The sequence below is a fragment of the Lissotriton vulgaris genome, chromosome 12 (assembly GCF_964263255.1).
Source record: "Lissotriton vulgaris chromosome 12, aLisVul1.2, whole genome shotgun sequence".
Lineage (NCBI taxonomy): Eukaryota > Metazoa > Chordata > Amphibia > Caudata > Salamandridae > Lissotriton > Lissotriton vulgaris.
Window position 1 is genome coordinate 525127347 of NC_141700.1, and position 15099 is coordinate 525142445.

At 46.7% G+C, this 15099-nt stretch overlaps 1 protein-coding gene across 11 annotated transcripts in view; it reads left to right on the plus strand.

Annotated features, from left to right (window-relative positions):
* CNOT1 (CCR4-NOT transcription complex subunit 1) overlaps positions 1 to 15099 on the plus strand; it is a 1684613-nt gene that overhangs the window by 218264 nt on the left and 1451250 nt on the right. For all 11 annotated transcript variants that reach the window (XM_086945302.1, XM_086945307.1, XM_086945301.1 and 8 more), the window contains exon 6: positions 2535 to 2589. In XM_086945302.1, coding sequence (XP_086801428.1) covers positions 2535 to 2589 — 55 coding nt within the window. The remainder of the gene's footprint in view (positions 1 to 2534; positions 2590 to 15099) is intronic.

Consider the following 15099-nt stretch of genomic DNA (forward strand, 5'->3'; position numbering starts at 1 on the left):
GTGGAACCTCCTAAACCTAGTTCTAGCACCGATGATGAAACACTATTCGAACCAATGCACAAAGCAATGCTACAAATGCTCACACTAAAGACTGTATTTTAAGTGGCATTAACTTCCCTATGTAGAGTTGGTGAACTGCAGGCACCGACACCACAGGAACCTTACTTCCAAATACATAGTAACAGGATTGTCATGAGGACATATACTCCAGTTCGATTCCTCGCGATGTGGCCCATCTGGTCCAGATCTTCCGATGTTTTGCAGGGCATCCCCGGGCAAGGAACACAGCTTTTTCGGCCCCCATAAATCTAACTCTGCCTTCTGTATGGAGATTTTAAAGTAAGCAAGAAGGCCTTCTCCTCTCTAAATTAATGGGCCCCCCTTTGAACCCATTCACAAAGCTTCTCTGCAGCACCTCTCTTGGAAGGCTGCTTTTCTAGTGGCAATTACCTCTACTTGCAGGGTGAGCGAGATTCAGGCCTTATGTTCCACAGAGCCTTATCTTGTTTTACATGCTAACGAAGTGGTTCTAAGAACTTGCGCTATTTTCCTACCGAAGGTGATCTCTGACTTTCATATGAATTAGTTGATCACCCTACCCACATTGTTTCCAAATCCTACCACTGCTCCTGAGAGGGCATTACATTCACTTGATTTGAAAAGGGTGTTAAAATTCTATATTGATGGAATGAAGGATATAAGAGTCAGACCGTCTTTTTGTTAACTATGGTCCTATGCACACTGGTTTTCCTTCTAAACGGTCCATCGCTAGATGGATAGTATCCTGTATCACATTATCTTATCAGCTAGCTCACAAGCAGCTCCCTGGCAAGCCAAGGCTCACTTTACGAGGGGTAAAGCTGCTACGTACCCATTCAAGAGAAATGCTCAGTCCACACGGTTTCCTGCCATTACTGCCTAGATTTTGACACTCAGGCAGTTGCTCGGTTTGGGCAAACCTCCTTGAGGAATTTATTTGGATAACAAAGTTGTTCAGAGTGTGTTAGATATGTAGGTATTCTTCTGCGGGGTTCAGATGATGGGCTTGATACTCTAATTTGAAAGAGACAATTAGTTATGGATTCCTTACTTTAGAATTACCCCCAGGCGTCAGACTGGATCCGGAGAATTTTTTTGTCAGCTGTACCTCTGCTGGTCGAAAGGTGGCGTCAGTCGGCTCAACATTCATCGTTGGTGTCGTGGTCGCCGGGATGACGTTGCGGCAGCTACTTGGATGCTGCCTTTGCGCGCGGTTGTCAGTTCTTGATTTTTCTGTGCCAGCCAGCGCAGATCTGGAAGCTTCTCGAGACCCAGCAGTTTGCTCCGCGCCCTTAGAGTATCCCCTAGAAGAGAAGGATAAGTTACTTACCTGTAATTGTAGTTCTCTTCCTGGGGAATACTCATCAGTCATAAGCAACCCTCCCTGAATGAATACCATGTTTATAACAGCCCTCTGTCTCCTTATGATTACTACACAGCTTTACACACCTTTGAGAAAAGACCTGACCTAACTGTCACCTATGGGGCATGATGGGAGCCTGGAGGTCTTGGACGTCTTAAAGACACTGCGCTATTTTTTTGCTGAGTGGTCTATATGTAGCCTTCTGGGCTAATCAGCCTTTATTTTCCAAGAAAAAAGACAAGGTGATAGCAGGCAATGTTCAAACAAGTTTAGAGTATGTTTCTCTGTCTTGGAAATGTTTTTATGTAAGTTGTATTTTAAATGAAAAATACAGTGCAATATTCTCATATTTGAGCCTAGTTTGGTGTTCTAATGTGTATATATATTTTGATGTATGTTTAAACAGGTCTAGTCCTTAGATTTGGTTAAACAATCATTAATATAAATATACATTTATAATGCATATATATTTTTTTATATGCACCAGTGTCCCTGTGTGTGGGCGGAACTATTCCGTGCTTATGACTGTGAGTATATCTGGAAGTGAACTAGGATTACAGGTAAGTAACTTATCCTTATCAGGGGCTGCCAGGTATTTGTGAGAGGGATAGGTGTTTTATAGTATGACATGCCAAAGGGCGTGTAAACCACTCGGTGATTGGGCGGGGCAGAAGCTTTCTTCCAGTGGAGTGCAATCAGTTATTTGGCGGCACGACATGTATTTTTCAAAGTATTTCACCTGGACATTTGTCCTGATTTATTTTCGACTGGTGCTGAATTCAGGACATGTAATGGTTCATCCTAATCTGCATTGTTGTGCTTGTGGTTACTTTTTTGTAAACGAGAAATTTTTGAAAACAGATTGAGTGGAAAACTAGGAAAACTGCAGTGTCCAATATGTGTTCATCACTCATTGATGCAAAAAAAAATTAAATGCTCATTTAAATCTGTCAGCATATTGTCCTCAGCAGCCCTTTGTTGACCTGCTGTGTTGAATGGTTGATAGACAAAATTAGTAAATGTTTTGGAGACTTTCTATTCAAGCATTTGATTGTGTTTGTAGTGACTGCTGTGCAATATGTGCACTCTGTCACTGAGAAGCACCTAATGTTGACTGATCTCTCCTCTTCAGGTTATTTTCGGCCTTGCTTTGCTGAGCTCTTCCAGCGCAGATCTTCGAGCCTTTGGTAAGTAATAATTTGTGACTGAACAAACATGTTCTAGAAACGATTTCTCTTCCTGATAAAGGAACATTTAAATTGTTGTGGTGTACATTTTTTGATCCTACAGGTTCTCATCCGAGAAGAATGCTTGTCTACAGTTTATCCCTTTAGAAAATGCTGGCTGTTTTCTGATCAGTCTATCAGTTGCAATCATTGACCTAATGCAATGTTGTACTGCTATGTTGGCATAACCATTGCCTTTTGTTGTTCAGCTTCCAGGATTAAAGTGAAAACAGAGCACACTTCGTGGTTTTTAAAGGAAGGAACTAGCAAACCATTAGACGTTTAACAATTTGGAGTGACACTGCAGCAAAAATATACACAACAGGCCATTGCTCTGTTTGTGATGTAAGGCTGCTAGATTCGAAATACAACAATTTCCTAAGTAGCTATTTCCCATTTAGGGACTATATAGTCTGCTTTCGGAATTTGACACAGAATGATTTAAACCCTCAGTTTGACCTTTGCACTGGGCCTAAATAAAAGGAAATTGTTAGTATACTTAGATTTTAGAACGAGCTTTCCACTCAATTTGCTGATCCACTACCTGATTTGATTTTCCCTGTATTATTAATGTATGAAGTGGCCTATTCCAGGTCCTAAAAAGTAGTCATTGATTCTTAACTCATCATTGAACACTAACCACATTTGTGCGAAATGCCATATTGACTGGTGTAGCTTCTTTCTGTGAAAAGAATATTTATCAAATCTCCCTTCCTTGATTCAAAAATCCGTTCAATATTGGTTCCCGGGACGCTTCATCGAAGTCTAGCGGTGAATGTGGGGTGGGTGGGGTTTTACACGGAAGGGGGAAAATTTACTGCTCAGGCCTTGTGGATGCAAGGGCAGTTTGGCAGGTGCAACCTGATGTCAAAGCATATTTCTATGCGTTGACTTTTTCATTTTGCATACGGGTGCAACCTAGAATTTGTAGTCTTGGTTCTTTTCAACTGAACTAATGCTTCTTATGATAGTTTGTTAAAGGAACAAGAAGTGATGCGGTTATGTTTTTACCAGTGCCTAAATTGAGGCGGCGATTCAGCCCAACTTATTTTTGGTGACCAGCACTTATATGTTTGAGGCATATGAGGTACAGATTGTACACCTTAGCATTAGACCGCCACCTGGTGTTGGGCTCGGATGATTGCAGGTTGTTCTCTTGGAAGAAGACTTTGTAGTCGTGAGATAGGTGACTCCTCCCTTGGACAACAGTGCACATGGGGATAGACTCCATCTGTAGATTGTTTTTTTCCGCCACTGGACTCGGATAAGCTTCCCGCTCTGGCCAGAAAAACATCTTTCAGCAACTTCGAAGCGCAGAACTTCCAAAACTTCAACAAACTACCTTCGACATCGAAGACCAGGCTTTTCGACGACATAACTTCCATTCCGGTCATCGAAGTGGGCCTTCTGATAGATACATCTGCCGTGTGGATTCCTCACCTTGTGAATATCCCCCTTGCGTCAGCAACATTCGGAAATTCTTTTTGTAGCTTTGCGCCGACGTGGATCCGGACGTCACAGAGACACGGCTCCGCTCGCGACTCCGCCGACGTCACAGACGCCTATAACAGGCCCACGCCGGCGTGATGACATCAGTTCCCTTTTTTCCGCGTCGTCGACGCTAACGGTTTTCAGGGATCGTACTGTAGCTTTACAGTAACTTTGTTACTAATATCCTGTTATTCTGTTAATCTTTATATTCTTCGAAATGTCGTAGAAGAAGACTGGTTTTAAGGCTTGCGGCGAATGTGGCAAGACTATGTCTATCACCGATCCTCATGAATGCTGTGTTTGGTGTTTAAGTTCCGACCATGACGTCGAGGACTGTCCTTGTTGCAAGAAGATGACTCCGAAGGCGCTAAGAGAAAGAGAGGCGAAACTCCTTGTGGCTAAACTTAAAAATAAGAAGGTTAATTGGTCTTCGAAGTCTCGAACTCGTCGGTCGAGGTAGAGATAGAGGTCGAGGTCTCGATCGAGGTCACGCTCGGAGTCGTCTTCGGCTCACGCTTCGAAGTCTTCGAGGAACAAACACAAGAAGAGGAGCCATGAGTCACGTCATCACTCCAGAAAGGACTCTAGTTCAAGACCGAAGTCCCAGGTCAAACTTTTGAGTAAGGAAGTGGAGGTTTCGGAGTCGGAACATAACTCTGTTGGTGAGGCTTCACATCCGGATTCACCCGAATCTCAGAAGCAGGTCCACTCTCCAGTTCCATCCAATCCTTCTGGTCAGGAGGATGAAGGTGAGGAGCAGGGGGCTGGTGAAGTTGAGGTTGCGGTGCCTGCGGGTTCGTCGATCCCGGTTCCTGGACTCGGTGAAGAGGTTGACGTCGTTTCGACTCCGCCTCCTCAGGAACGACCCAGAGATCCATATCCCGAGTTTCCAGCTCCAGGTCAGGATCCTTCTCAGTTCCTGAACGCCATGTTTGGTGTCTATTCTAGGGCAATGTTCCCGTCTGGTGCACCTGTTGGTCCCACGGGTCCTATGGCATTCAACTTGGGTGTTCCCCAGGCTTACGCCCCTGCGCCCTTCATGCCTTTTATGCCGGCTATACCACCGCATTGGCATTTTCCGACACCTCCGGTGTCGTCGACTCCGGAGCGCTCGACGCCGACTCCGTCGACGCCAGTCACATCGACGCCGATGCCTACGACTCCGAGGCAGGATTCTGCACGACCTAGTGTTGAGAAGCCTCGTCCGACGTCGGCACCGACCCCGTCGGAGTCGTTTCCGAACCCATTGGCTTCTGCTGTGAAGGAAAGGTCTCGGAGAAAGGCCCAGAGACTTCTGGAAGAGGAAAGGTATCAATATTCGGATACTGAAGAAGGGGAGTTACAGGATTCTGAAGATCCTTTTGAAGATTTGTGTGAGGCCAGTGGGCTTGAACTGTCCCCTGAGTGGGAATTGGCTTCGGTGTCAAATGTTCCATCGAAGGATGTGGTGCCTTATCACACCTTTATAAAAAAAAAAGCAGCAAGTTTATTGAATATTACTCTGCCCACTGCTGATTATAAACCTAATATTTTAACTGAGGTTCTTCATTCACCCTCGTCAGTAGTTGGACCTGTGTTACCCTTCAACAAGGCCTTATCTGAGCCCATCTGAGGTTTGGAAGAAGCCTTTATCTGCTCCTGCAGTTTCAAGAACAGTTGCGAGGAGATACAGAGTGGCACCTGAGGACCCTGCGTTTTTGTCAATTCATCCCTTGCCTGAGAGTTTGGTGGTGCAGGCTGCTTGCTCAAAGAAATCTGCTGGTGCTTTCCCACAGGTTCCTGGGGATAAGGAATCCAGAAAGCAAGATCAGAGTGCCAGGAAGGTTTTCTCATCAGCCAGTATGGCGTTAAAGTCAACCAATGCAACGTGTCTGATGGGGAGGTATATCCATGCCTTGATGGATTCTGTCAAGCAGCTGATTCCGAAAATTCCTGAGGATGACAGGAAGGATTTTCAGGAGGTGATATCAGACACTCAAGCAGCTGCGAGACAGGTGATTCAGAGTGGTCTGGACACTGCTGATTCGGTGGCAAGGGTCATGGGCTCCTCCGTGGCCACCAGGAGGGCTGCCTGGCTTAAATCATCTGAGTTCTCTGCGGACGTCCAGTCTGCTTTGTTGGACTTGCCTTTTGATGGCTCAGGATTGTTTGGCAAGAAGGCTGATGCTGCTTTGGAGCGTTTTAAGGACAGTAGGGCCACTGCAAAATCTTTGGGTCTTCAGTCCAGAGGTACTTCTGGTAGACGCTTCAGGGGGTTCGGAAGATCTTCCTTTCGCTCTTACAGACCATCCCAGCAGCACCCTCAGCAGCAGCAGAATACGCTGTACAAGTCATACAGGGGCAGGCAAAGATCCCGCCCTAGAGGTCGTCAATCCTCCTCCTCCTCCTCCTCCTCTTCCTCCTCCTCTTCCTCCTCCTCCTCTCCTTCCCAACCCCTGGCCAACGCAGCAAAGCAGCCCTAGATCCGCCATTCCGAATCATGTGGGCCCAGTGGGGGGGTCGGCTTACTCATTTTCTACAAGATTGGGAATTAATAACATCTGATCTTTGGGTTCTCAATCTTGTAGAGAATGGGTATGCACTTCCTTTCCAGGAATTCCCTCCCAATTACCCTCCTTGCCAGGGTTATTGTTCGGAGGACCACCTGCTTCGCCTGCAGGAAGAAGTCCTGGCTCTGTTAAAAAAAGGTGCGATAGAGGTGGTTCCAGAGCAGGAAAGGGGTCAGGGGTGCTACTCCCGGTATTTCCTGATCCCCCAAGAAAGATGGCAGGCTTCGGCCAATCCTGGATCTCAGGATCTTGAACCTTTACCTGAAACAGGAAAAGTTAAAGATGCTCACTCTAGCGCAGGTTCTTCAAGCGCTGCTGGAAGAAGACTGGATGGTGTCGATCGACTTGCAGGATGCGTATTTTCATATTTCCATCTTGAAGTCGCACAGAAAGTATCTCCATTTTACGGTTGGGTCACAACACTACCAGTTTGTGGTCCTTCCGTTTGGTCTTACTACTGCGCCTCGAGTCTTCACCAAGGTGATGGCAGTGGTGGCAGCTCATCTCAGGAGAACGGGGATACATGTGTTTCCGTATCTAGACGACTGGCTGATCAAAGCGGAGTCGCCAGAGAAGGTGCTCCATCATCTGCAAGAGACGACTCAGTTGTTACACAGGTTGGGTTTTTCGATAAATGTACCCAAGTCTCACCTGGTGCCCTCCCAGCGCAACCTGTTCATAGGTGCGGTACTGGACACTACTGTGTGTCGTGCATTCCCTCCCCCTCAAAGGATTTGCGACCTACAGGAGATGATTCCTTTGTTTTACAATGGAGCGGTTGTTCCAGACCTGAAGGTCCTTCGCCTGCTCGGTCTGATGGCTTCATGCATCCTGTTGGTCAACCATGCACGCTGGCTTATGAGGGCGCTCCAGTGGTGCCTCCGCAGGCAGTGGTATCAGCACAAAAGAGATCTCAGGGAGTCGGTGAAGATCTCCGGAGAAACGGCAGCGGATCTGTCTTGGTGGAGTGTGGAAGGCAATCTGTCTCAAGGGAAGCCTTTTCAGATTCCTCCATCGGTGGCCACAGTGATAACGGATGCGTCCACTCTCGGGTGGGGTGCTCATCTGGGGGACCTGGAGGTCAAAGGTCTTTGGTCTCCAGAGGAAAGGTTGCTTCACATCAACCTTCTAGAATTGCGGGCAATACGTCTGGCGCTCAAGGCCTTCCTTCCCTTCGCGGGCGGTCAGTTCAGGTCCTGACGGACAACACGACCGCGATGTGGTACATCAACAAGCGGGGAGGAGTAGGGTCGCAGTGTCTCTGCAGAGAGGCTCTGCGTCTCTGGTCCTGGGTTCAGGACCATCAGATTTGTCTGATGGCAAATCATCTGGCCAGGGTTCAGAACGTTCGTGCAGACAGTCTCAGTCGGCAGTTCTCTGCCGATCACGAGTGGAGGCTCCATCCGTAGGTAGTTCTCGACTTCTTTCGGATGTGGGGGACTCCTCGGGTGGACCTGTTCGCCACTCACGAGAATGCTCACTGCCTGTCATTCTGCAGTCTCCAGTATCCGATGCAAGGAGCCTTGGGTTGGAGCTCGCAACTCCTTTACGCGTTTCCTCCCATACCCTTGATTCCTCGGGTTCTGAGATTCGCCAAGACCGGGCCCGAGTCATATTGATTGCCCCGGATTGGCCAAGAAGGGTGTGGTACTCAGACCTTCTCCACCTCTCATCTCACCCGCCGCTCTGTCTCCCTCCCAGGGCAGATCTCCTCTCTCAGATGGAGGGGCAGGTTCTACACCCCCACCTCCAGACCTTACACCTTCATGCCTGGAGATTGAACGGGGCAACCTGATTTCTTTTTCTCTCCCTCACGATGTGGTGGATGTCATTTTATCAGCCAGGCGTGACTCCACTAAGTCCATCTATTCTTATAGGTGGTTTAAGTTTGTTGTTTGGTGCAGGGAGAAGTCCATAGACCCTTTGAGGTCCCATTTATCTGATCTCCAGTTTGCCCTTTCTCTGGCTCAGCAGGGGCTTGCTGTTGCCACGGTGAAGGGTTATCTGTCAGCGCTGTCGGCGTTTATCTGTTTGCCTGACCAGCCTTCTCTGTTTAAATCTCCTATAGTTTTGAGGTTTTTGAAGGGCCTTACTAATAAGTTCCCTCCTATTCCTTTTATTGTGCATCAGTGGGATTTGAATTTAGTTTTGACATTTTTAATGGGTGCTCCTTTTGAGCCTCTTCACAAATGTCCCATGAGGCTCCTGACTTTCAAAACTGTGTTCCTCGTTGCAATAACCTCGGCAAGGAGGGTTAGTGAGCTTCAAGCTCTTAGTTCCAAGCCCCCTTTCCTGTCCATTCATGCTGATCGAATGGTTCTCAGGACCAGGGCTGCTTTTCTGCCAAAGGTGGTGACTCCTTTCCACCTTGGTCAATCTGTTACCCTCCCTACCTTTTATCCTCCCCCACACCCTTCCAAGGAGGAGGAGAGGTTACACCGTCTTGACCCCAAGAGGGCGGTGTCTTTTTACTTGGACAGGACTAAAGACTGTCGCATGGATGACCAGCTCTTTATTGGCTTTGCTGGCTGCAAGAAAGGAAGAGCGGTCCATAAGAGGACTTTGTCGAGATGGATCGTCCTCTGCATTAAGATCTGCTACTCTTTGGCCGGTAAGGAACCACCAGAGGGTATAAGGGCTCATTCCACTAGAGCTAAGTCTTCGACCCCTGCGTTGGCTAGAGGTGTGCCTGTGGAGGATATTTGTAGAGCGGCAACTTGGTCTTCCCTCCACACTTTCGCGAAGCATTACTGTTTGGATTCCGAGGTGATGAGGGACGGTCATTTTGTGCGCTCTGTCCTTCAGGATTTCTTGGTCTAGAAGAGTGGACACCCTCCTCCGGGAGTGGGGACTGCTGTGGGACTCTATTCACAAGGTGAGGAATCCACGCGGCAGATGTATCTATCAGAAGAACAAGTTACTTACCTTCGGTAACGCTTTTTCTGGTAGATACAATATCTGCCTGTGGATTCCTCACTGAACCACCCGCCTCCCCGTTGTCCACTCTTCTATGCCAGAGTATCTTTGATGTATTGTTTTATTGTCAAATGTTTTATTGCATTTGCTTCACACTGTGTGTGTTACCTTGATTTCTATACGGTGTATACTGTGTATATGTCTACTGTCATCGGTCCGTCCGTGTGCCTCGAAGGCACGGAAAAAAGGGCGGAACTGATGTCATCACGCCGGCGTGGGCCTGTTATAGGCGTCTGTGACGTCGGCGGAGTCGCGAGCGGAGCCGTGTCTCTGTGACGTCCGGATCCACGTCTGCGCGAAGCTACAAAAAGAATTTCCGAATGTTGCTGTCGCAAGGGGGATATTCACAAGGTGAGGAATCCACAGGCAGATATTGTATCTACCAGAAAAAGCGTTACCGAAGGTAAGTAACTTGTTCGTTAGGCCTATCGACGCTGTGCGGCCTACACCACATGGAAAGAACTCCGTTCAAGAAATGCCCGAAATTCCAGGCAAAATTCCCACATAGCGATCACCACCAGGTCTGTAACCTCTGCCTATGGCCGGAACACGACGAGTCGACCTGCAGAGCCTGTGCGTCCTTCCGATCGAAGAAAACCATCCAGGATCGGAGGGCCCGTCGACACGAGATGTGAATTTCAGCCCCAGCACCGGAGGATATCTTCGACAAAGAGGTTCCCCTCGTTCCCGAAGAAGACTCTCCTGATCGTATCAGAGGCAGACTACACGGATGACTCCATTCCATCGGGTCAGCGTGTGAGTACTACTGCCCCTGCACCACATACTCTGCCCAAACCGAAGGCAAAGGTCATCACTCCGCCCAAAGGGCCCAGTCGAGACCGAAAATCCTCTTCGACAGCCCCGCCATTGAGCCTGGCTCTGAAGAAACCAACAAAGCCTTCTAATGCCTCATCACCGAGTAAACCTCTCCCGTCGGCATCGAAACATAAAGACATATCTGCGCCGAAGCCAAAAGACCCTTTGGTACCGAATCAAGAAACGTACCGAAAGAAGCACCTGCTCCGAAGCCGTCCACTTTCACATCTTCGGTGCCGAAGACAAAGAAGCCTGATTCGGAGGTGCCCAAACCCTCCAACATGCCTACGAAGCCGAGAACAACACGTTCGGCACCAAAAACTTTGCCACGTGACGTTACGAAACCTCCCAATGCTACCACAACCTCCACCGGAGTGGAAAAAATTGAAGCCCAGGAAGGTTGTAGAAGAGGAGGAACTTTTTACACCAGATCCTCAACAAAAGATCTATATAGACCCAAAGACTGGTATTGTGGGCACTACAACTCACAAGAGACCAGCAGATGCACCCCCCACTCATGTGGTGCCTGCCAAGAAGGACTGTGCAACATCTCCTATGCACCCTTCCTCTCCTATACCTCTTCTTCCTCCTTCTCCTATACCTCCTCACATATCACCTCATATATCACCTGCACGTTCTCCATTATCACATTCCTCGCAGCAAAATGATGATGAATATAACTGAGGGAGGGGAGGAAGAGCCTAGCTCATACCACATAGATGAGGGTATATGGGATTATTCAAACCCAACAAAGGTACCCATATATGATTTTCCAAATCCACAGAATATGCCCGACGTTCCAGAACCGCATTCATACCCATCAAAGCCTTCCCCTCCAGAAGACCCAATTAGTTTGTCATCTGTTAAACAGAGCTGCTGTTTACCATGGAGTGTCTATGCATTCTGACGATATTGAAGAGGATTTACTCTTAACTTTGAGCACTCTGAGAACTTTTCAAATTCTTCCAATGATGGAGTAATCAAGCATGCTCCAGAAGTATTTAAGGATCCTGTACGCACGAGAATTTTAAATCATAGAATTAAAAAGAAATATAGACCAGCACCTACAGACCCAGTCTATATTAAAGGACATCTTCCACTAGATTCATTAGTGGTGTCCAATGCTAGGAAAAGGGCCAATTCTCAAACATCAGGGGGAGCGCCCCCACCTGATAAAGAATCAAAGGTAATTATGCATCAGGAAAAAGAGTAGCTGCACAAGCGGCAAACATGTGGCGTATAGCAAATACACAAGCCTTCCTCTCTCGTTATGATAGGGCTCATTATGATCAACTAGAAAAACTACTTCAACATCAACCAGATCAGTGCAAAGATCAAGCCACTGACCTTATACAAGAAGGCAAGCTAATATCTAATGCCTCAATAAAATGTGCACTAGATGCCGTTGACCCAGCATCTAGAGCCATAAACACTAGTGTCATACTTAGGAGACATGCGTGGCTACGCATTTCAGGGTTTAAACAAGAGGTGCAAACTACCATTTTAAACCAACCTTTCAATCCAAACCAATTATTTGGTCCTGAAGTAGACAACATACTAGAAAAGATGAAAAAAGACACTGACACGGCTAAGTCTATGGGAGCTTTACAGTCTACACCAAATAGAGGCTCCTTTTGTCGCTCCTCCTACAGAGGAGGTTCCAAGCAGACTGGAGCAGACACTACATCCTCTTAAGTCCTAAACCTCCTCCAATAAAGGATACTTAAGAGGAGGATATAGAGGAAATAATAACCAAGGAAGAGGTTGCGGTAACAATAACAATCGATCCTCTTCCACCACCAAGCAATGACTTCCCTCTGCTCCCCCCACAGCATACCACTCCTGTAGGGGGCCGATTAACACAGTTCCTGCCTGTCAGGCACTCCATTACAACAGACAAGTGGGTAAGACCGATTATCCAACATGGTTACTGCCTAGAACTTACAGCAAAACCTCCAAACATACCTCCGAGACAGCGTCCAATGTCTACAGACCATCTAACTCTGCTTCGACAAGAAGTGTTATCACTTCTACACAAGGGTGCTATTCAAATAGTTCCTTTAGAAGAACAGGGAATGGGGGTTTACTCGCTGTATTTTCTAATTCCCAAAAAAGATGGGACACGGAGACCAATACTCGACCTCAGGCCCCTCAACCACTACATACAATCAGATCATTTCCATATGATCACTTTACAACAAGTGCTTCCACTTCTACAACAGGGCGACTTCCTTACAACACTAGATCTAAAGGACGCCTACTTCCATATCCCCATACATCCTGCTCACAGAAAGTATCTTGGGTTTGTACTAGGACAACATTATCAATTCAAAGTCCTTCCATTTGGGGTAACCACACCACCAAGAGTTTTCACAAAGTGCCTAGCAGTGGTAGCAGCACATCTCAGAAGACAACAGATGCATGTCTTCCCTTACCTAGTCGACTGGCTAATAAAAGCAAAATCGTTCAATCAGTGTATACAGCACACACCGCAAATGATTCAAACATTGCATGACTTAGGATTCACAATAAACTACACCAAGTCGCCTGGCAGTTCGGGCTGGACTGTTCCCATGAGGCACAGGGTCAGACTGATTTGCATATGGCCATGTCTGAACTGGGGTTGCAGAGCGGGCAAAAGAATGGTGATGGATTAAACCCAGATCAGTTGACTGGGGGTGAGTGCTTGTATTGTCAACGCTCCGTCCATCATTTCCTTTGGTTTTTCTTTGTTCGCCATAAGTTGGCAAGGTATGCTCAGACGCGAGTCCCTTGCTCACTTTGCCACTGGATTCAAGCAAGCCGGGCTGAAGAAGGCTGAAATGCCAGAAACCGGTCCTCGGTAGCTTGTTTGCGGTCCTGGGAAGGCATGGCTTGGCAGTTTGGGCTAGACTGTTCCCATGAGGCACAGGGTCAGACTGATTTGCATATGGCCATGTCTGAACTGGGGTTGCAGAGTGGGCTAAAGAACGGTGATGGATTAAACCCAGATCAGTTGACTGGGGGTGAGTGCTTGTATTGTCAACGCTCCGTCCATCATTTCCTTTGGTTTTTCTTTGAATTTAGCTTTAGGCAATTCGTTTTCATTCATTGATCAACTTGCGTCATACAGGAGCAGAACCGAAAACTAGCCTCAGTTGAGTCTTTGGGGATAGACCCCACAATTTGTGTCGTTGGCATAAGATACCACTGAGAATCCGAGGGACTTTATCCGCTTCACCAAGGGTGCAGCTTACAATTTAAAAAGTGTGGGGCTCAGTGAATAACCCTGCGGCACCCCACATGCTAAATTAAATTGTTCAGATGTGCAATTGCCCAGAGCAACATGGTTTCTTCTGTTAAGAAATCTTGTAGTAGGGTCAAGGCAGCTCCTCTGGTTCCCATGGCCCTAAGACGGTTAATCAGTATAGTGTGGTTAACTGTGTCGAATGCTGCAGAGATATCAAGTAGTATCAGGACAGCTTGATCCTCTTTATCCAAGGCCCATCTGATTTCTTAGGAGGCGGCAAGCAAAGCAGTTTCCATGCTATGCTCCTTTCTTAAACCGTATTGTGAAGAAGATAAAAGATAATTTTCAATATAGGTCATCAATTCGGCATTTAGTGCCTTTTCAAGAATTTTGGCAGGGAAAGGGAGCCTCGAAATAGGTCTGTAACTGCTGGGTTCCAGGGGATCCAAGTTACTTTTTTTTAATATATGGAGGATAGAAGCAATCTTCCAATCACTGGGGATGCGTCCTCTGTTGAGCACTTTATTTAAAATTAGTGAGTTGTTCCACGAACAACTTGGGAGCTAGATGAATTATTTTAGGGGGACAGGGGTCTAGTGGGAACCCTGATTTGCAAGCCATATGTTTCATTTCTTGCTCTGTCAAAGGGGAAAAACCTATCCAGGATTGTGGGAGAATTGGTCAGTCAATGGATACTTCCTTATTATTTTGATTAAATGAATTAAAAGTCTTCTTGACTTAATCTTGGAAAAAACTGGTGAGGGTGTCCGGGTTTGATTCGACGTGCTGACCTTTTTTTGTTGCCATTTTTGATAGTTTTGATATTGTTTTGAAAAGTTCTTGTGGCCGAGTTTTCAGCGGACATAATCTTTTCAGTGAAGTATTTAGATTTTTCCCTGTGTATCAGATTTGTACTCCACAATGGCATTTTTATTAGTATCTCTTTCAAGTCCTAATTGGTTCTCCACTTTCGCTCCAATCTCCTACAGGTTTGTTTCTGTGACCTTAAGGTCTTCGAGAACCAGCGTTCATACTAGGTACTACTCTGAAATTTCTGCTTTCTCGGGCGCTAGGAGGTCCGTGGCCTCCTTTATCCAGATATATTTAAGGGCGACTATCTCCACATGGTCATTCACTGTGTTGGTTGAGGGACGAGTGTTTATCAGAGTGGTGTTAAGGTCCTGTGAATTTATCTTACTTCAAAATCTGGAATTGGGAGTCTCAGCTAGTGACACTCTGGCTGCATTATGTGACTGGGGGGGCTAATAGAAAATATCGCCTTATGATCAGACCATGCTAAGGGAAGAATATCTGTGACCACTAAAAAGGGAATGTTATAGAAAATCCTATTGAAGGTTTGGCCTGATGAGTGAGTGGGGGCTTCAATTTTTTGTTCAAGGCCTATGGTCT